The 22,656-nt window shown below is 37.5% G+C and overlaps 1 protein-coding gene across 1 annotated transcript in view; it reads left to right on the top strand.

The window, feature by feature from the left end:
* Positions 1 to 22,656, top strand: part of PDE11A (phosphodiesterase 11A) — a 168,643-nt gene that overhangs the window by 133,803 nt on the left and 12,184 nt on the right. The window contains exons 3-4 of the mRNA XM_089915919.1: positions 9,762 to 9,854; positions 18,808 to 18,897. Coding sequence (XP_089772045.1) covers positions 9,762 to 9,854; positions 18,808 to 18,897 — 183 coding nt within the window. The remainder of the gene's footprint in view (positions 1 to 9,761; positions 9,855 to 18,807; positions 18,898 to 22,656) is intronic.

A 22,656-nucleotide genomic window follows, 5' to 3' on the forward strand; every position in this document is an offset into this window, starting at 1 on the left:
TTACAGACTGTGTTATTTATTAAATCAATCTCTTATTTAATTAGAAATATATTCCTTGAGCAGCCACTGTGTGCTAGGTATTATGCTGGAGGTTCAGAAACATGAACCTAATGCTCTTAAGAACCCAAGGATATTTTCAGGGATAGATTTCACATTTATGAAATATCAAATCAGAGAGGTAACACTGAGAATACTGTCTGACAGGAAAGTTACTGATAATTTTCCCCATTAATTGTAAAATACCTGTGTACACTTATTATTTTGGGCACTCAGCATCTTGGTAGTTGGGCCTTGATTTTCCTCTAGAGAGCTAACCCATCCTCCATTCTAAGTCCTTGTTTCCACCCCAAGCTCAATGATGGACATATGGCTCCGTTCTGGCCTAACAGAAGATTGCTTTTCTTTGGCTTCATGGATTGGTTCAGCAATGATCATGTAACCCAATTTGGGCCAGTGAAGGCCAGGCCCAGCATTCTTGTGCAAATAGGGAAAAGAAGCTCTACCAACATTGCTGAAATTTTACCTTGAATGATATCTAGAGCTACTGTGGTGCTTGAAAATAAAACCCACATGAAGGGGAGCTAAGAAGTAAGTAGGGACAGCATTTTACGAACTCATTTGAGCTCTGATCCAGTATCTACTCCTGTACTTTTTATTATGTGGACAGATAGATTTCTTTTTTCTGCTTGTACCAGATCCCGTTGGGATCTTTTTCACTTGTAACAGAAAGAGTCTAAAAGCTATGCTGTGGAAACATTTGTTGAGGTCCTACCTTGTGCCTAGGCCCTGTGCCAAGTGGCTGAAGGACACAAAGATGAGTAAGCGATTGTCTCTGCCCTCAAGCAATTCACAATCTATCCAGGGTTATAGATATTGATAAAAATGTACCATAATATAAAAATGATGTATTAGTGGTATGTACAAAGAGCTATAAAAGTATGATGGGGTACCAGTTACTTGTTTGGTAGAGTGAAGGAGTGGCAGAGAGAAAATGGTAGGGCAAAAGGAAAGGTTCAGGAAAAGTTCATTGAGATGATATTTGAGCTGGACCTTGTAAAATGAGTAGAACAGATGGACAAAGTGGGCAAGAATATTCTGGAATGAGGGAATAATAATGAAGAAAGAGACATAAAACTTTATTATGCATAAGAGTGAATAACCTACTGTAGCTAGCGTAGATGGAATATGGAGGGAGAAGAGTGCTGGAAGACAAGTCTAAAAAAATATGCTGGGGCTCGATTGTGAAGGGCTTTGAATGCAGGTCCTCTAGGCAGTAGGAAGCTATGGAAGAACCCTGAGGGTAGCTTGGATTGCAGTGGAGGTGAGGGAGTGGGAAGAAATGATTGAAGAGAAGCAGACAATGTTGAGAGATAAGTAACAGGTAAAATCAAAAGGACTTGGTGATGTGTTGGGTATAGGGCATGGCTCCTAGGCTTTTGGATTCAACCCTTGTTTGAAAGGTGGTATCTTCACTAAGACACCACATTCCTCTTGGAAGAGAAATAAGTTGTTGAGGGTGGTTAATTGTGAGTTCTATCATGGATAAGGTATTTGAGGTCCTTTTGAGACATATAAGACATGTAAATGAAAATATTGAGGAAGCAGATAGATCCAGGTCTCAAAGGAAAACTCTGGGTTAGTAATACAAATTTAGAGGTCAAAGGCATGTAGACAAGGAATGTAGATTGGTTCCAGGAGCCCCTATGAATACCAAAATCCATGGATGCTAGAGTCCCTTATGTAAAATGGTGTAGTACAGTAAATACACGTATTTAATATATGAATATATATATATTTAATCTTCTAATATGTTAGGATATTTCCTATTTGTTTTCATAAGGGACTTAGATAAGTTTAATTTTTGTACTATTTCTTTAAAATTATTTCTTTCTAATGTCATCCATTTTATACACATTAGTGTATACATGTCAATCCCAATCGCCCAATTCATTGCACCGCCACCCGCACCCCCAGCCGCTTTCCCCGCTTGATATCCATATGTTTGTTCTCTACATCTGTGTCTCTTTTTCTGCCCTGCAAACTGGTTCATCTGTACCATTTTCTAGGTTCCACATATATGCGTTAATATACGATATTTGTTTTTTTCTTTTTGACTTACTTCACTCTGTATGACAGTCTCTAGATGCATCCACGACTCTACAAATGACCCAATTTCGTTCCTTTTTCTGGCTGAGTAATATTCCATTGTACATATGTACTAAAACTTCTTTATCCATTCATCTGTCGATGGGCATTTAGGTTGCTTTCATGACCTGACTATTGTAAATAGTGCTGCAATGAACATTGGGGTGCATGTGTTTTTTTGAATTATGGTTTTCTCTGGGTAGATGCCCAGTAGTGGGATCGCTGGGTCATATGGTAATTCTATTTTTAGTGCTTTAAGGGACCTCCATACTGTTCTCCATAGTGACTGTATCAATTTACATTCCCACCAACAGTGCAAAACGGTTCCCTTTTCTCCATACCCTCTCTAGCATTTTTTGTTTGTAGATTTTCTGATGATGCCCATTCTAACTGGTGTGAGATGATACCTCATTGTAGTTTTGATTTGCATTTCTCTAATAATTAGTGATGTTGAGCGGCTTTTCATGTGCTTCTTGGCCATCTGTATGTCTTCTTTGGAGAAATTCTAATTAGGTCTTCTGCCCATTTTTGGATTGGGTTGTTTGTTTTTTTAATATTGAGCTGCATGAGCTGTTTATATATTTTGGAGATTAATTCTTTGTCCAATGATTCATTTGCAAATATTTTCTCCCATTCTGAGGGTTGTCTTTTAGTCTTGTTTATGGTTTCCTTTGCTGTGCAAAAGCTTTGAAGTTTCATTAGGTCCCATTTGTTTATTTTTGTTTTTATTTCCATTACTCTAGGAGGTGGATCAAAAAAGATCTTGCTGTGATTTATGTTAAAGAGTGTTTTTCCTATGTATTCCTCTAAGAGTTTTATAGTGCCTGGTCTTACATTTAGGTCGCAAATCCATTTTCAGTTTATTTTTGTGTATGGGGCTGGGGAGTGTTCTAATTTCATTCTTTTACATGTGGCTGTCCAGTTTTCCCAGCACCACTTATTGAAGAAACTGTCTTTCCTCCACTGTATATCCTTGCCCCCTTTGTCATAGATTAGTTGACCATAGGTGCGTGGGTTTATCTCTGGGCTTTCTATCTTGTTCCATTAATATATATTTCTGTTTCTGTGCCAGTACCATATTGTCTTGAGTACTGTAGCCTTGTAGTATAGTCTGAAGTCAGGGAGTCTGACTCCTCCAGCTCCGTTATTTCCCTCAAGACTGCTTTGGCTATTCGGGTCTTTGTGTCCCCATACAAATTTTAAGATCTTTTGTTCTAGTTCTGTAAAAAATGCCATTGGTAATTTGATGGGGATTGCACTAAATCTGTATATTGCTTGGGGTAGTATAGTCATTTTCACAATATGGCTTCTTCCAATCCAAGAACATGGTATATCTCTCCATCTGTGTGTATCATCTTTAATTTCTTTCATCAGTGTCTTATAGTTTTCTGCATACAGGCCTTTTGTCTCCCTAGGTAGGTTTATTCCTACGTATTTTATTCTTTTTGTTGCAGTGGTAAATGGGAGTGTTTCCTTAATTTCTCTTTCAGATTGTTCATCATTAGTTTATAGAAATGCAAGAGATTTCTGTGCATTAATTTTGTATCCTACAGCTTTACCAAATTCATTGATTAGCTCTAGTAGTTTTCTGGTGGCATCTTTAGGATTCTCTATGTATACCATCATGTCATCTGCAAACACTGACAGTTTTACTTCTTCTTTTCCAATTTGTATTCCTTTTATTTCTTTTTCTTCTCTGATTGCCGTGGCTAGGACTTCCAAAAGTATGTTGAATAATAGTGGTGAGAGTGGACATCCTTGTCTTGTTGCTGATCTTAGAGGAAATGCTTTCAGTTTTTCACCATTGAGAATGATGTTTGCTGTGGGTTTGTCGTATATGGCCTTTATTATGTTGAGGTAGGTTCTCTCTATGCCCACTTTCTGGAGAGGTTTTATCATAAATTGCTGTTGAATTTTGTCAAAAGCTTTTTCTGCATCTATTGAGATGATCATATGGTTTTTATCCTTCAGTTTGTTAATATGGTGTATCTCATTGATTGATTTGCTTATATTGAGGAATCCTTGCATTCCTGGAATAAATCCCACTTGATCATGGTGTATGATCCTTTTAATGTGTTGTTGGATTCTGTTTGCTAGTATTTTGTTGAGGATTTTTGCATCTATATTCATTTGTGATATTGGTCTGTAATTTTCTGTTTTTGTAGTATCTTTGTCTGGTTTTGGTATCAGGGTGAAGGTGGCCTCATAGAACGAGTTTGGGAGTGTTCCTCCCTCTGCAATTTTGTGGAAGAGTTTGAGAAGAATGGGTGTTAGCTCTTCTCTAAATGTTTGATAGAATTCACCTGTGAAGCCATCTGGTCCTGGACTTGTGTTTGTTGGAAGATTTTTCATCACAGTTTCAATTTCATTACTTGTGATTGGTCTGCTCATATTTTCTCTTTCTTCCTGGTTCATTCTTGGAAGGTTATACCTTTCTAAGAATTTGTCCATGTCTTCCAGGTTGTCCATTTTATTGGCATAGAGTTGCTTGTAGTAGTCTCTTAGGATGCTTTGTATTTCTGTGGTGTGTGTTGTAACTTCTCCTTTTTCATTTCTAATTGTACTGATTTGAGTCCTCTCCCTCTTTTTCTTGATGAGTCTGGCTAATGGTTTATCAATTTTGTTTATCTTCTCAGGGAACCAGCTTTTAGTTTTATTGATCTTTGCTATTGTTTTCTTTGTTTCTATTTCATTTATTTCTGCTCTGATCTTTATGATTTCTGCTAACTTTGGGTTTTGTTTGTTCTTCTTTCTCTAGTTCCTTTAAGTGTAATGTTAGATTGAGGTTTTTCTTGTTTCTTGAGATAGGCTTGTATAGCTATAAATTTCCCTCTTAGAACTGCTTTTGCTGCATCCCCTAGGTTTTGGATCGTCGTGTTTCATTGTCATTTGTCTCTAGGTATTTTTTGATTTCGTCTTTGATTTCTTCAGTGATCTCTTGGTTATTTAGTAATGTATTGTTTAGGCTTCATGTGTTTTTGTTTTTTACGGTTTTTTCCCTGTAATTGATTTCTAATCTCAAAGCATTTTGGTCAGAAAAGATGCTTGATATGATTTCAGTTTTCTTAAATTTACTGAGGCTTGATTTGTGACACAAGATGTGATCTATCCTGGAGAATGTTCCATGTGCACTTGAGAAGAAATTGTAATCTGCTGTTTTGGATGGAATGTCCTATAAATATCAATTAAATCTATCTGGTCTATTGTGTCATTTAAAGTGTGTGTTTCCTTATTAATTTTCTGTCTGGATGATCTTTCCTTTGGTGTAAATGAGGTGTTAACAGCCCCCACTCTTGTCGTGTTACTGTTGATTTCCTCTTTTAGAGCCTTTAGCAGTTGCCTTATGCATTGAGGTGCTCCTATGTTGGGTGCATATACATTTATAATTGTTATATCTTCTTCTTGGATTGACCCCTTGATCATTACGTAATGTCCTTCCTTGTCTCTTGTAACATTCTTTATTTTAAAGTCTATTTTATCTGATATGAGTATTGCCACTCAGCTTTCATTTGATTTCCATGTGTATGGGAATATCTTTTTCCATCCCCTCACTTTCAGTCTGTATGTGTTGCTAAGTCTGAAGTGGGTCTCTTGTAGACAGTATCTATATGGGTCTTGTTTTTGTATCTATTCAGGAAGCCTGTGTCTTTTGGTTGGAGCATTTAATTCATTAATGTTTAAGGTAATTATCGATATGTATGTGCCTGTTACCATTTTCATAAGTGTCTTGGGTTTGTTTTTGTAGGTCCTTTTCTTCTCTTGTGTTTTCCACTTAGAGAAGTTCCTTTAGCATTTGCTTTAGAGCTGGTTTGGTGGTGCTGAATTCTCTTAGCTTTTGCTTGTCTGTAAAACTTTTGATTTCTCCATTGAATCTGAATGAGATCCTTGCCGGGTAGAGTAATCTTGGTTGTAGTTCTTCCCTTTCATCCCTTTAGGTATATCATGCCACTCCCTTCTGACTTGTAGAGTTTGTGCTGAGAAATCAGCTGTTAACGTTATGAGAGTTCCCTTGTATGTTATTAGTCGTTTTTCCCTTGCTGCTTTCAATAATTTTTCTTTGTCTTTAATTTTTGCCAATTTGATTACTATGTGTCTCGGCATGTTTTTCCTTGGGTTTATCCTGTATGGGACTCTCTGCGCTTCCTGGACTTCGGTGGCTATTTCCTTTTCCATGTTAGGGAAGCTTTCGACTATAATCTCTTGAAATATTTCCTCTGGTCCTTTCTCTCTCTCTTCTCCTTCTGGGACCCCTATAATGTGAATGTTATTGCGTTTAATGTTGTCCCAGAGGTCTCTTAGGTGTCTTCATTTCTTTTCATTCTTTTTTCTTTATTCTATTCCACAGCAGTGAATTCCACCATTCTGTCTTCCAGGTCACTTATCCGTTCTTCTGCCTCAGTTATTCTGCTATTGATTCCTTGTAGTGTAGTTTCCATTTCAGTTATTGTATTGTTCATCTCTGTTTGTTTGTTCTTTAATTCTTCTAGATCTTTGTTAAACATTTCTTGCATCTTCTCGATCTTTGCCTCCATTCTTTTTCCAAGGTTCTGGATCATCTTCACTATCATTATTCTGAATTCTTTTTCTGGAATGTTGCCTATCTCCACTTTATTTAGTTGTTTTGGGGGGGTTTTATCTTGTTCCTTCATCTGGTACATAGCCCTGTGCCTTTTCATCTTGTCTTTCTGTGAATGTGGTTTTTGTTCCATAGGCTGCAGGATTGTAGTTCTTCTTGCTTCTGCTGTCTGCCCTCTGGTGGATGAGGCTATCTAAGAGGCTTGTGGAAGTTTCCTGATGGGAGGGACTGGTGGTTGGTAGAGCTGGCTGTTGCTCTGGTGGGCAGAGCTCAGTAAAACTTAAAACCACTTGTCAGCTGGTGGGTGGGGCTGGGTTCCCTACCTGTTGGTTGTTTGGCCTGAGGCAACCCAACACTGAAGCCTACCCAGCTCTTTGGTGGGGCTAATGGCCGACTCTGGGAGGGCCAAGGAGTACCTCCCAGTACTTCTGCTACCAGTGTCCTTGTCCCTTGGTGAGCCACAGCTGCCTCCCGCCTCTGCAGGAGGTCCTCCAACACTAGCAGGTAGGTCTGCTTCAGTCTCCTCTGGGGTCACTGCTCCTTCCCCTGGGTCCCGATGCACACACTACTTTGTGTGTGCCCTCCAAGAGTAGAGTCTCTGTTTCCCCCAGTCCTGCCGAAGTCCTGCAATCAAATCCTGCTAGCCTTCATAGTCTGATTCTCTAGGAATTCCTCCTCCCGTTGCCAAACGCCCAGGTTGGGAAGCCTGACATGTGGCTCAGAACCTTCACTCCAGTGGGTTGACTTCTGTGGTATAAGTGTTGTCGAGTTTGTGCGTCACCCACCCAGCAGTTATAGAATTTGATTTTATTGTGATAGCGCCCCTCCTACCATCTCATTGAGGTTTCTCATTTGTCTTTGCATGTGGGGCATCTTTTTTGGCGAGTTCCAGTGTCTTCCTGTCAATGATAGTTCAGCAGTTAGTTGAGAGCATGTCCTTCTACTCTGCCATCTTGAACCAATCCTCTAAAATGATCTGTTCTATTTTTATTAGTATATGCTGTCAGAATTATTGTGTCTTCAAAAAATATTTGAGGGTTTTCTGTATTTCTCTGGATTCTGGAATAGTTTGAATAGCTTATGAAGTACTTGTTCTTGAAGGTTTGAAAGAATTTTCCTATGAAGACATCTACACCTGACACCTTTTCTGAGAATGATTCCATTACAACTCTCTCTATTATTTATTTCTGTGGTGACTGCTTTACTCAAATTTTCTCATTCTTTTTGATTCAATTTTGTTAATTTATATTTTCCTTAAAATTCACAACTTGCCAATATATAACTTTTCGAATATATAAGCTTAGGGTTGTGTGGAGAGTCTATTGTAGTTCTTTTATTTTTTTCTTTGGCTGTGATTATATTTTCTTTATCATTTCTGTTTTAATATATTTGTGGGGTTTTCCCCCAATTCTTTTTTTTTTTTTTGCCCACACCATGCAGCATGATGGATCTTAGTTCCCCCACCAGGGATTGAACCCATGCCCCTGCATTGGGAGTGCAGAGTCTTAACCACTGGCTCAGCAGGGAAGTCCCTTTTTCCCCTGATTAAACTAGCTAGTGATTTATATATGTTTTATTGATTTTCTCTACAAGGACCTTTTCTGGAATAATTTATCAGTTTTGCTAGTTGTTTTCCCATTTATTATTTTCAGTTTTTATTAATTCCTTCCTTCCATCTGTTTCTTTGGGTTTAAATTTTTGTTCTTTGGCTTACTCATATGGAATCTACCCCTGAAAATAAATAGTTGAATTTTGAAGAGAAACAGCACCTAAAGGAAGTGATGAGACACTATTGCCGACTGGCTGAACCTGGTTGAAAGTGGGAAGTGCTTATGGGGGCAGTAATGCATTATGGTTTTGAAGATTGCTTCCTAGCTTGTCAGCTAGACTGTTCTAAGATACAGAATGAGAGACCTTGGCTGAACTGCTGATGAACCACATGGAATGCTTCTCCCTCACCTCTTTGGATTGATATACCACTCTGGTAACAAACGATTAGCCCTTCCAAATTTCTCTTTGTTGTTAGGCCAAGCTTTAAGCTCTCTCTGTGTTCAAGGTTGTCCATTAAGAATGTCCTGAATTTACTAGGTACCAGTTCTGTATTTTAGTTGCATAGACACAACTTACAAGGCTTTTACAGTTATAATATTCAGTTTTAGAGTCCTATTACATTAATTAAATATTAATGCTCTAAGCATATTTTTCATAACCTTCTCTGTTTCTTCTCCACTGGAGAATATTGCCAGAAATTAAAAAATAGTGTGGTTTATTATCCATGTCATTGGTGTTGCATTTTGATGACAAATTATTTCTGGAAAATGAAAAAAGATAGATAACTAGAAGAATCCCCTCTGGGTCTCATGCATTTCTCTGAATAGCAATTTTATATTTCCTCACTATTTTTCCTGAGATTATTACATATCTTCCATAAGCATCTATAAAATACTTAGCCATAGTCTTAAATATTGGAGATACTTTCTGAAGAGCTTCTAATGAGATTTTTTAAAAATACTGTATGTGGTATAAAAATGCTCATACAAAAGTAGTTTAAAAAAACCTAGTTTTTAATATGTGTAAGGCCTTTATATAGTTTCTTACCTTCTTTACTTATGACAACAGGAAACATTGGGATGAACAGTCAGTGTGTTTAAACTCATGACTTTTCTGGATGGGAAACCTGAGGTTAATGAGTTCTTGACACATTGTAAGGATGAGAGCGTCTTGGCTACAGTTAAAATAATTCAGAGATGGTGAGGGATGGTAGTGCTGAGCCAGAGAAGCTCAATGGTATGGAGATGGAGGCTTCAAAAACTGCTGAATTGCTATGATGTGATTATGCCTATTTATGGACAACAATCCAAGAGGGCATCAAGGGTTTGGAACTGGGTGATTAAATCATTAATGGTTCTTTTGGCACATGAGGCATTTTGGAGAAGGAACCTCTTTCTTCAGGAAGAGAGGGGGATTGAAATTACAAACTTGGTTTTGGAATGCTGAGTTTAAGGCAGTAAACAGACTTCCAAGTTGAAATGTCCTGTAGGCAACTGGTGATGTGGAGCTACAGCACAGAGAAAAGGTCAGCACCAAAGCGCCAACTTTGAGAATCATCCCACAGGTTACCATTGAGACACAGGTAAGAGAAAGAGACTTTGGCACCTATTTAGTTAATAAGGTTGAATTCAGAGTTGAGTTCAATTTAGGACCAGGAATGCTAAAATTAGGCTATAAGATAGAGGAAGCAAGTGTTTTCAGAATTCAGGTTGGTGGATCAGGGTCAGAAACTCCAAAACCTAAATCTGAGAAATAGCGGAGAGGGGCTGAGAGGAAATGGGGTAGGAAAATAGCAGAATGAAGTCAGAGGCAAAAGGAATTAGCCATGGACCAAAGTGCAAGAGTGAGGTAGGAGAAGCAAGTAAGCAGCAGGAAGTTTCTCAGCTACCTTAAATATCTGGCTGTACCAAGTTTGTTGTCTTTTTTAGCTAATTCTTGGTCAAAGGTTAATCCTTGTATGGCCAACCCACCTTATTTTGTAGGATTCTTATATTGTATGAATAAATCAATCCTTAGAGGGAAATTGTAAAAAAAGAGGATTAGAAGGCCAAAGACTGAATCTGGAATTATAACTTAAATGGGGGAATCAGAAACACAGAAAGAGAAATACGAGTGTATAGTACATGGAAACCAAGGTTTTAATATCTAGCTGGTGATCAAGTGTTAAAGGCTTCAGAGAGAACTTAGAATAGTTGATGGATCTTATGATCTTGTGATTGGAAAGTTATAGACAATCTTCCTGTAGACTGAAGGTTGTAAGCTAGAAGGTAGGATGTGAGGACCTGAAGACAGGCAGATGTAGGTCACACAGTGAAGATGGAAACAGCAATACCAGGTGAAGGGGAACACATTCCCCTTTGAAGGGAGAGGAGAGGAGTTGGACACAGGAGACAGAAATGATGATGATAGAGAGGAAGGGCCTAAGGTCTCTCAGAAAGGACAGAATGAAAAACTCCAGCAAATGACTTGCCTCCACAGACAAAACATGCCTTTTTCCTTGGGCCTAGGAAAAAAGATATCGTCCTGTGTGGACTGATATTGAGATAAGGTCGAGAGTAGATGAGGAAATACGTTACAACTTTGTATTAAGCCTAAAGTTCTCTGGAATCAGAATAGAAACAAACAAAAAGTCTGGTTAAGCTTTATACAGAAATAACATGTGATAAACAGATAAGCTTCAGACTGGGAGAAAATCTTTGCAAAACACATAGCTATAAAGGACTGGTATCCAAAATATATAAAGAATTAAAACACAACAATAAGTGAGCAACTCAATTTAAAAATGGGCAAAAGATCTGAACAGATACCTCACCAAGAAAGATATACAGATAGCAAATAAACATATGAAAGGATGCTTAACATCACATGTCATGAGGGAACTGCAAATTAAAACAACAAGGAGATACCACAACACACCTGAATGGTTTACAGCAGGCTTTATTCAAAATTGCCAAAACTTGGAAGCAACCAAGACACCTTTAATAGGTGAATGGATAAACAAACTGTAGTACATCCATATAATGGACTATTATTCAGTGATTTAAAAAAATGAGCTATCCAACCATGAAAAAACATGAAGACACCTTAAATGAATATTGCTAAGTGAAAGAAGCCAATATGTAAAGGCTACATACTATATGATTCCAACCATATGACATTCTGGAAACAGCAGAACTGTGGGGTCAGTAAAAAGATCACTGGTTGCCAGGGGCTTGGGGAGAGGGAGGGAGGACAGAATAGACAGAGCATAAGGAATTTTTAGGTCAATGAAACTATTCTGTATGACATTGTAATGGTGGGTACATGTCATTATACATGTGTCAAAACACATAGAATATGCAACTCAAAGATTGAACCTAATGTAGACTGTGAACTTTAGTTCATAGTAATGTATCAATACTGGCTCACTAATTTTAACAAATGTGCCACACTAACGTAAGATGTTAATAATTGGGGAAACTGTGTATGTTGCGGGAGGGAAGAAGGTATATGGGAAATCTCTGCGCTTTCTACTCAACTTTTGGGTAAAACTAAAACTGCTCTAAAAAATAAAGTCTATTAATTAAAAGAAAATTTTAAAGGAATGAACTACTGATACATGTTATAACATGGATGAACCTTGTAAACAGTATACTACGTGAAAGCAGTCAGCCAGACACAAAAGGCCAAATATTATGTGATTCCATTTATATAAAATGTCCACTACTTTAAGAACCATGAGTTATAAAAAACAAGGCGCTAGATAAATGAGATGGTTAAAGGAAGTATTGTGCTGCTAATAGGAAGAAACCATGTGACTATGTTTCAAATGTAAAGAAAAATGTATGTATTTTTCATCAGAAAATAATCTAAGAGGATTTTTTCTGTTCATACATTGATTGTGATATAATAGAATTTTTCTAGCATCAGGGTGTTGATACCATGACTAAATTACTATATAGTGTGTCTTCCTGCATTTATACCTATGCTTGGTAAGTGGAGAGATCATAACAATATTAATAGTTAAGACTCAAGAATGCCTGGATCAAAATGTAGCTTAAACTGATTTCTTATAGGAACTTTGAGTTACAAAAATGAATGGAGCAACTGGGCAGGCTGAGATATGTAGGTCAACCTACTTAAAAAATAACCTTGACAGAGTTACATAGGTAGATATTGCTGTAAAATTTCTTCACACAGTGAGAAGGAGTAGGCCAAGTTTACTGAGCCATAATATCTATTCATCTTAGACAAAGCAATCATAGCTTGTAGACCCATTGGACCATATCACATAGATGGCAATTGCTAATTATCAAGAAAGAGTCATGACTTTCAAAAATGAAAGATGGTTAATATCCTTAGAATATAAAGAGTCCTTACTAAGCAATAAAGATAGATGAATGTCCAGTAAGAAAAAATAAATAGGGCACATTAAGAAAAAAAGAGATAACCAAGAAATTATGTAAAGTGTTCAGTATCACTAGTAATCTAATAAATATAAGTTGATACAAAAATGAGTATTGATTTAATTGATCATATAGACATAATTTTAAAAGGATAATAATACCCAATGTTACATGAGAAGGGCATTACTTTTAGTGGGGATATAAATTGGTAGAGCGTTTTTGGAGGTTGGTTTGGCAGTAGCTCTTAAGTTTTTTTTTAATGCACATATTCTGCAACCTTAAAATTTCACTTCTAGGACTCTGTCCAACAGAAGTATTGTCCAGGTGAACAAAGATATATTTGTAAGAAAGTTTATGGCAGTGTTATTTGTAATAAGGAAAAATTGGAAACAATGTGAACATCTACTAATAGGTACACTCACCCCCTAGAATATTAGGCAGAGATTAAAAGAATTAAGTAACTGACAATGATTTCCAAGATATATTGCCAGGTGAAAAAGAAGGCATAGAACATAACTTACAGTGTGATCCCTATTGTGTTTACCACCACCCTAAGACTAGATATTATATGTATGCAGTTCATAAAAAAGTACCCAGAAGAATACACTGTAAATGCTAATAGCGGTTGTTCCTTGGGAGAGGAGTGGGTAGCAGGACAGGAAACGAAGGTGGATCCGTAGTTATTTTAGTATATTTAACTATACTGTTGGATTTTTTTAAACGAAAACTAAAAATGTGTTTATTGTTAGGAGTTATTTAAAAGTGTACACACATCAATGAATTAACATTAGTAAATCATGCAGAATACTGCCTGATTCAGAGGAGGTGCCATGTAAATGTGTGTTAAATAAATAAGTTCAAATATTAGGGCTTTATTTTAAGAAAATAATACTGGGATGTGCAAAGATTTAATTGCAAGGCAACCACTAATCTACTTTGTTTCTCCGTGCATTTTCTTTTTCCAGACTACACAATGGGATATTTTTCCATCCATAAAAGTTGGCCATTATAAGTGATAGTTGGTTATAAAAAGTGAAAAAAGCAGATAGCAAAATATTACATACAGGATTATTTTTATTATATAATATGCCTATTCGAGTTTATGTGAAGAGAGAAGGGGAGAGAGGAAAACTTGAATGATGGTCTCCAGAATGTTAATGGTGGTTACCTCTGAGTGGTGGAAATATGAGTACTTTTATTTTCTGTTGAAATCTTATGACAATCCAAATTATCTTAGAAAGGACACAGCTCCTGAAATGGGTTCTTTCAGGGTTTTCCCTTCGATATCTGTGAATAAGTGGGTGAGAATTTAGAACTGCCTGTGGACATGAGAGGGTTATTTTTCTAAAGTCTCGGGGGTGGGGAATGGGGTCACATAGAGATAAGATTATTGGTTGATGTGATTAGTACCTGCATGATTCAGGTGCTCAGTGGACCACAGCCTCTAAAAAGTCCAAGAGAGTATTGATGTTGTACGGCTACTTGCCAGGAATTGGACTCGACCAGTCTACCGTGCAGAAGCTTGTCCTCTTGTGGATATTTTAGCCAATACTAGCTTCAAGGAGAGAGGTGAGGATAGGGTGCTCACTCCAATTCTTCTGGGGGCCCAGCTTTAATACCTAGGGGCAGGAGCAGAAGCACTTACATCCCCCTCTCCTACGAAGAGAAAGTGGAGGACCAGTGAACCTTTCCTTCCTCATTTGCCACTTGCTCTCCTGCATCTTTTGTGAATACAATTCTCCTCCCACCCCATTCTCTTTATGAGTGTTAATTCCTAAAGTGGACAGTTGCAAAAAAATATGTAATTGGATCATCTACTCCATGCCAATGTTTTTTGAAACAAAGTTGGTACTTTATGCCTCTGTGTATTTTTTGGAGACTTTTCTTCAAAGAGGGCACAGCTCTGAGAGAAAAAGCCATGCTTTAGCCAAGAGTATATACTTTGGTGTGATCTGACAAGATGCATTTGTTATTCTGATTCTCAAAATAAAAACCCGACATATTGTCTTTACTGAATTTGCATAGAAACAAAATTACAGTGAACTAAACTATACCTCTGGAAGCAGGAATTTCCTCTGGAGTTTCTAGAAAACTTCAAACTAATTTTTTACTATTTCAAATATTCTATTTCTGAAAGATGTAGAAGGTGTTTCATTATGTGAAAATACTGTGACTGTTTCCTATTTTGATAACTTATTTTCCAAATTACTCTACTTGAGGAGTTTATTTAGCTTTTGAATTACAATTATGAAAACATCCCCAGTTCCAAAATCAGTGTGGCTTGAATCAGTGAAGCTTTGCCTTATAGTTAATGCCTGAGGGCAGAAGTGACTTGAGAGCACAAATCTCAGGATCTGCACAGAGAAAGGAGGTGTTGCTGGGAAATCCCTCACCCATTAATTTGGCTGACAGTGATGTGGCCCCTCCAGCTGTGTTGCTTTCTGGAGTGGGGTCCATAAAGGGGATGGCCCCAGGCCCCTCACTGTGAACCTCCAGTGTAGACCTCCAGTGTTCTTTAATGATATATAATTGGACCAGACCAGACCATGGGGCTTGAATAGCCTTACTCTGTGGTCTGCAAGTTTGAAAGTGCTCAGTACCTACTGTCTTTCTTTAGGATATTGATGGACAGTCCCAGTGCTCAGATTTTATGCTTATTAGTGATACTTTTCATGAGTTTCCAGGGCTAAAGTGACTTTTTCACACTGTTTAACGATTTTCAGTTTAACTACTTTTCTGAGTGGGATGTTGTAAAGATTAATTAGCCAATGTTCATAAAGTGCTTTCAAGCTGAAAAGTGCTGCACAAGGGTGTACAGACTCATTAGCTTCTTAGTCATTTAAGGCTTTTTAGATCTTTTGGCATTCAGAAACTAGATGGTGAAGGCCAAATTAGTATTTTTTCTTGGAGGAGGGAAATTTCAGAAAGAGCAGAATAGAACAGTATATCTTTTTCTAAAAAAGACATCTTTTGCACTGGAATGGAAAAAAGATATAAAAATATTTTTATTTTTCATTATCTCCTATTTCCATAATGCTTCAGCTTCTTCTTACTCCCTTCTTTCAAAATGTATTTGACCACTTCTCCTGCACATTTATTTAGAAATTATATAGATTGTCATATAGTTATCCATAATGGAGCTGAGTGTGGCCCCAGAGTGTTGAATTGTTGTGCCAGTGAATGACACAGTATAGATCATTCCCTTGGTAAGTTTGCAGTGTGTCATGAAGGTATGTATCGTCTCCATCAATAGTAATCTTCAGTTTTATGTATGTGTATATATATATATATATATTTCACATGTTCCTTTAGTCATTCTCTTCTTCCTACTTGCTTGACCTATAAACCACCTTATATAATACTTGGCCCCAGAAGGCAACTAAATACAGGAAGGAAGGAAGGGAGGAAGGAAGGGAGGGAGGAAGGAAAGAAAGGAGGGAGGGCGGGAGGGAGGGAGGGAGAGAGGGAGGAAGGAAGGAAGAAGTGGAAAGTTAACCATATCTTCTCTCTTCCACCTCCATCATAGTCACTGTCTCCACGGTAGAAAAAAAACCCCAGAAAACTGCAAGGAAGGTGCTCTGTGTGTGTGTAAGTGATGTTGAAAGTGGTCCCATTCTGGCTAAAGGCAGGGAAATTCTGGCAGTATATCTGGCAGCTTTAGGTCAACAGCTTTATACGACTTATCAACATACTTCCTAAGGCATGAGGGGGACTGGCAGGAAGAGCGGGTGACAGAAATAATATCTCGTTCTAGAAGGCAACATGTTGTAAGGAATGATCACCAGTTGTAGAATGTGATGACCTGAGTTCCTTTGTAGCTTTGAGCAAGTTTCCTGGGTTTCCTGATCTCTAAAATGTACATAATGTTCCTCCATGAGGAGGTGATGTGAGATTCAAATGAAGAAATGAAGTGAGAGTGTCTGACACATAGCAGGTCCTCATTAAATATTAGTTTATTTTGAATCAGAGTCAGTGAAGGAATTTATCCTGAAAAATCTGTAAAAATCAATTCATTGATTTTTTTTAACCTCTATTCAATACCTTAATTCTCCCTTCTTTAAAAGTGGGGTCTCAGCTATCACCTCACACCTGTCAGAATGGCTGTCATCAAAAAGACCACAAATAACAAATGTTGACAAAGATGTAGAGAAAAGGGAACCTTTGTACACTGTTGGTGGGAACATAAATTGGTGCAGCCACTGTGGAAAACAGTATGGCGGTTTCTCAAAAAGCTAAAAATAGAACTACCATATGACCCAGCAATCCCACTCCTGGATTGATATCTGAAAAAAGCAAAAACACTAATTCGAAAAGATACATGCATCCCAATGTTCATAGCAGCATTATTTACAATAGCCAAGATATGGAAGCAACCTAAGTGTCCATCAACAGAGGAATGGATAAAGAAGATGTGGGGTGTGTGTTTGTGTGTATACACACACAAACACACACACACACACACAATGGAATACTACCCAGTCATAAAAAAAAGAAATAAAATTTTGCCATTTGCAGCAACATGGATGGACTTGGAGGGCATTATGCTAAGTGAAATAAGTCAGACAGAGACAGACAAATACTGTATGTTATCACTTACATGTGGAATCTAAAAAATAAAATAAACTAGTGAATATACCAAAAAAGAAGCAGACTCACAGATATGGAGAACAAGTTAGTGGTTACCAGTGGGGAGAGAGACAAGATAGGGGTAGGGGATTAAGAGGAACAAACTGTTATGTATAAAATAAGCTACAAGGATATATTGTACTACACAGGGAATATGGCCAAAATTTTATAATAACTATGAGTGGAACATAACCTTTAAAAATTGTGAATCACTGTGTTGTACAACTGAAACATATAATATTCTACATCAACTATATCTCAGTAAAAAGTGGGACCTCAGCATTCACTTCTACAAAATTCTGAATTACTTTTAGGGACACTGTCAGAGTTGAGCATGCCCGGGTAGCCAAAGCAAGATTTTAATAGGAAAGAAATGATAGGGGTTGTGAAGTGCCGATTATCTTTTGTTCACCTCCAGCCCCTCTACAAAAGCACCTCCCACTCCAGGTAATTCTGTTCTGGGTATCCCAGGGGTGTCTCACGCTTGCTCCTGGGTGGATCTGCCTCTGCTGTTTGCATCCCTCACCCACGGTGAGCACTGCACTGCCCTCTTCTGGGCATGGCAGGAACTGCTCGGTTTTGCTGCTGCCTCTTGACATGACATCATGGTGCTTGTGGGAGAGAGAGACAGAGAAAGAGAGAAACTGACTGTCATATAAAACATGCCCACATGCCCGTTTCCCTCTACTTTAGAAAATCCCAAAGCATTGTCTCTTTTCACAATGTCCTACATTGTGACGAGTTTATGGAAAGAATTCTTTTGGTTTTTACTTGAGACATTCTCTCTCTCTCTCTGGAATCAGAGATTCTGGAGATGAATTTGAGTGAGAGTGCCAGGAATTACTGAGAATCCCTAGACCTAGACCCCCTTTGATAAGAAAATCTTTGTTAGGATCATGCCCATCGCACGTGGCTGTTTCTTCCCATAGGAGGAGTGCTCTCTTAAAGGGTACCCAGCCTTTCCTGGGTAGTTATAGCAACAGAGCAGTGGGTTCAATTTGAACCCTTCTGCATGAGGCTCTTAGGCCCTCTGGCACCTAAGTTCCTACTGGGCCCATCCTAACAGGCATGCTTAAGTCTGTAGCTGACAGAGTTCTAGCGTCAAGCTGAGACCCCTGCTGTGGATACATATGTACAAAGAAATAGGCTTATATCCTGCCTACCTCCAAGTGTGAGTATGGGCACTGCCTTAAATTCTAAATATATCAGACTTCATTTACTCATTTTTCATTGATCAAGGAAGGAATACAAAGATGATTTAGACACAGTTCCTGTATCACAGCCATCACAGTCTGTTGCTTCACTTTATATCTTCATAGATGTGACTGTCCCTAGTTAAAGCTTGACTGTCCCTAGTTAACTCTGAAAAATATTCCTTCTGAAGTTAAGATACTAGTATCAACAACACCATACTCAGTCTCTGTGGTTGAAAAGATAGTATTGAAATCAGGCATATGAAGGAAATGTGGAATTTAGTTCCATATTTTTATGTTTTAATGTTCATAACACTCTCTTTGCCCCCAGGTTATGCAGATGTATCTTCCATTTTGCGGAATTGCCATATCTAATGCTCAGCTATTTGCTGCCTCAAGGAAAGAATATGAAAGAAGCAGGGTGAGTAGAAAGAAACATTGCTGACAACCCTCAAAGCTCTCTTTCAAGTGTCTGTGAGTCATTATGTCTTTTAAAAACAGCGGATGATCTTTGAATAGTCCAGGAATCCTTTTTATTTGTATAATCCTTCAAGTCTATGGTTGAAGATCCCCTTTAAGCAATAAACCCAAATGGAAGTGGATAGAAATTCTCTGTTGTTGTTTGCAGGAAATAGCTTCTTTTAAAAAGGAAATTAATTTCACGTCTATACTTCAAGGCAGCAGATATATTCTTGCTTACTTATAGCTTTGAAACAATAACACAATTTAGTGATTTTTTTGCAATTTAGTTCCCTTAAAAAGCAAGGTATGTTACAAATGATTTCACCCCACCTCACAAATTTTGATTTGAAAGTTTAACTGGAAGAGCATCACAAGGTAACTGGACAATAATGCTACAAACACCATCTTATAGGATTATAAAGAAACTCACATAGAGGGATTGATCTCATATACCTTCACCAATTATAGGGTTAAATAGTAAAAAACAAAACAAAACAAAAACAAAGACTGGTGCTCAAATAATTGCGAAATGATCAAATACAGATTAAATTATATTAGGCTCACTATACTTTTAAATATAGGGAAGTTACTGTCACAATTTAGAAATATATTTAACAAGAAGATGTTCAGAAAGGTTAGAAACCCTCAGTTAACTGGTAGTCAAATTGATTAAAAGTTTCATTTGCTAAGCATTATGATTTATGAATATTTCACAGGAGACAATTGACAGCTACAGCTATCTTCTTTAGCACAGCATACCACCTGTTTTCTCTGACTTGGATCCTGTTGTCATCTTTAGCCCCATGTCTTACCATTCTCCTCCTTTCATTGGACATCCCAGCAATACAGTTCCCAATTTCCAGAAAACAGTCTGTTTCACTTTCTCATTCCCTTAGTAATATTTCTTCCTCTGCCTTCAATGCCTTATGTCCACCTTCTTCCTCCCACTGCTTTTGCCTTGCATTTCCTTCAGGACCCAGCTCAGTCTTCCACTTAATCTTTCCTTTGCTTGTTGTTTTGCCTTATATATACCACCACTGTTTTATTGTGGGCACTTACCACACTGTATAATATGTATTGATGGCCTTCCTTTCCAACTGCATTTTAAATTCCTAAAGGAACACTTCATGAATTATGAATCTTTGCATCCTCATGTATTCATTTACATGCTCAACAAATATTTATTTTGTGGTACTCTTCAGACACTGTCTGTCCAAAGCCCCTGCCTTCATAGAACTTACTATTTTAGTGGGAACTGTAGATAAGAGACAAACGAGCAAATAAAAATTAATATAGTATCAGGTAGTGGTAAGTGCTATAAAGAAGAATGAAGTGAGGTAATGGAATACAGACTGGTTGCTGAAGGATAGTTTCGGAGGATGTTTATTTCAGAAGGTGATCAAGACGTGTCTATAGAGAGATGATATTTGAGCAGAGACCTGAATTAAATGAAGGAGTAAAGCCACACAAAGATCTGGGAAGAACATTCCAGGCAGTGGAAATATCAAGTGCAAAGGCCTTGGGGTAGGAGAAACCTTGGTCCATGTGTCTAGAGAGCAGAGAGGAGAGACCTCAAATAGCCAAAACAATCCTGAGAAAGAAGAACAAAGCTGGAGGCATCACACTTCTTGATTTAAAACTATACTTCAATGCTATGGTAATCAAAATAGTATGGTACTGGCACTAAAAACAGACACATAGACCAATGGAATAGAATCAAGAGCCCAGAAATAAACTCATGCATATATAGTCAACATCTATTTGACAAGGGAGCCAAGAATACTCAATGGGGAAAAGGTAGTTTTTTTTTCAATAAATGGTGTTGAGAAACCTGGATATTCACATGCAAAAGAATGAAATTAGACCTCTATCTTACATCACTCACAAAAATTTCCTTGAAAAATATTAAACACTTAAATTTGAGACCTGAAACTGTAAAACTCCTAGAAGAAAATGTAGGGGAAAAGCTCCAATGATTTTTTTGGATCTGATATGAAAGCTCAAACAACAAAAGCAAAAATAAAGTGGGACTACATCAAACTAAAAAGCTTCTTCACAGCAAAAGAAACAACACAATGAAGAAGCAACCTACGGAATGGGAGAAGGTATTTGCAAATCATACATATCAGTAAGGGGTTAATATCCAAAATTTATCAGGAACTCATACAACTCACTAGCAAAAAAAAAAAAAAAAGTAATCCAATTAAAAAATAGGCAGAGGATTTGAATAGGCATTTTTCCAAAGAAGACATACAAATGGCCAATAGACACATGAAAAGATGCTCAACATCATTAGGGAAATGCAAATTAAAACTACAATGAGATATCACCTCATACTTGTTAGAATGGCTATTATCAAAAAGATAAGAGATAACAAGTGTTGGTGAGGATGTGGAGAAAAGGGAACCCTCTGTGCACTGTTGATGGGAATATAAATTGGTATAACCATTACAGAAAACAATATGGAGGTTCCTCAAAAAATTAAAAATCAAATTACCATATGATCCAGCAACTCCACTCCTGAGTATATATCCAAAGGAAATGAAATCACTAGCTCAAAAATGTCTGCACTCCCATGTTCATTGCAACATTATTTACAATAGCCAAGACATGGAAACAACCTAAGTGTCCACTAATAGATGAGTGGATAAAGAAAATTGTGATACACACACACAATGAAATGTTATTTAGCCATAATACAGAAGAAAATCCTGCCACTTGTGTCACCATGGATGAAACTTGAGGGCACTGTGCTAAGTGAAATAAGTCAGACAGAGAAAGACAAATACTATATTATCTCATGTATATGTTGAATCTATGGAAAGCAGAACTCAAAGAAGCAGAGTGTGGTATGGTAGTTGCCAGGCATTGGGGTGTGAGGGAAAAGGAGAAATGTTGGTCAAAGTATACAAACTTCCAATTGTAAGATGAATAAATTCTGGAGATCTAGTGTTCAGCATAGTGACTATAGTTAATGATACTGTATTATGTACTTGAACATTGCTGAGAGAATAACTCTCAATGTTCTTACCACACAAAAAATGTAATTATGTAAGGTGATGGGTGTGTTAGCTAACCTTAGTTTAGTAATCATTTTGCAATATATAGGTGTATCAAATCATCACATTGTACACCATAAACTCACACAAAGTTTTATGTCAATTATATCTCAATAAAACTGGGGGGAGGAGAAATAATGTGGTTGGTCAGTGAGAAGTGAGAGATTATACAAAAAAATTAGCAGTAAAATATATAAGGCTTACTGATATTGGAAATGAGTGAGAACGACTTTAGGCTTGTACACGTAGCAAGTAAACAGTTGGATACAGGAATCTAGAGTTTTGGGGAGATGTGAAGACTCGAGATTAATATTTGGGAACCATCAGCATATAGATGGTATTTAAAACTAGGCTACAGGTGGGGAAAATATATGGGTAAGAAAGGGAAGAGGTCTAAGGATGAGCCCAGGAACAAAAAAGGTGATAAGAAGAAGGAGGTGGGGAAATGCAAGTGACATCAAGAAGCAAGGAGTATTCAGCTGTGTGCAAGGCTTCCAATGTCTGTTAAATTGCATGTCATCCTAGATTTTCTTCTTTTTTTCTCCTATTTTGGAGCTAGTCTGCATTGTTATTTGTGAAACTTTTATCACTTGTTAGTAAAGCAGAAATTTTTAATTAGAAACAATGAAATTACTATAATGTAATTTGTCAGTGCAAAA

Source organism: Delphinapterus leucas, chromosome 8 (genome assembly GCF_059928025.1).
Source record: "Delphinapterus leucas isolate spDelLeu-1000000601 "Yukka" chromosome 8, BTC_Dleu_Yukka2, whole genome shotgun sequence".
Lineage (NCBI taxonomy): Eukaryota > Metazoa > Chordata > Mammalia > Artiodactyla > Monodontidae > Delphinapterus > Delphinapterus leucas.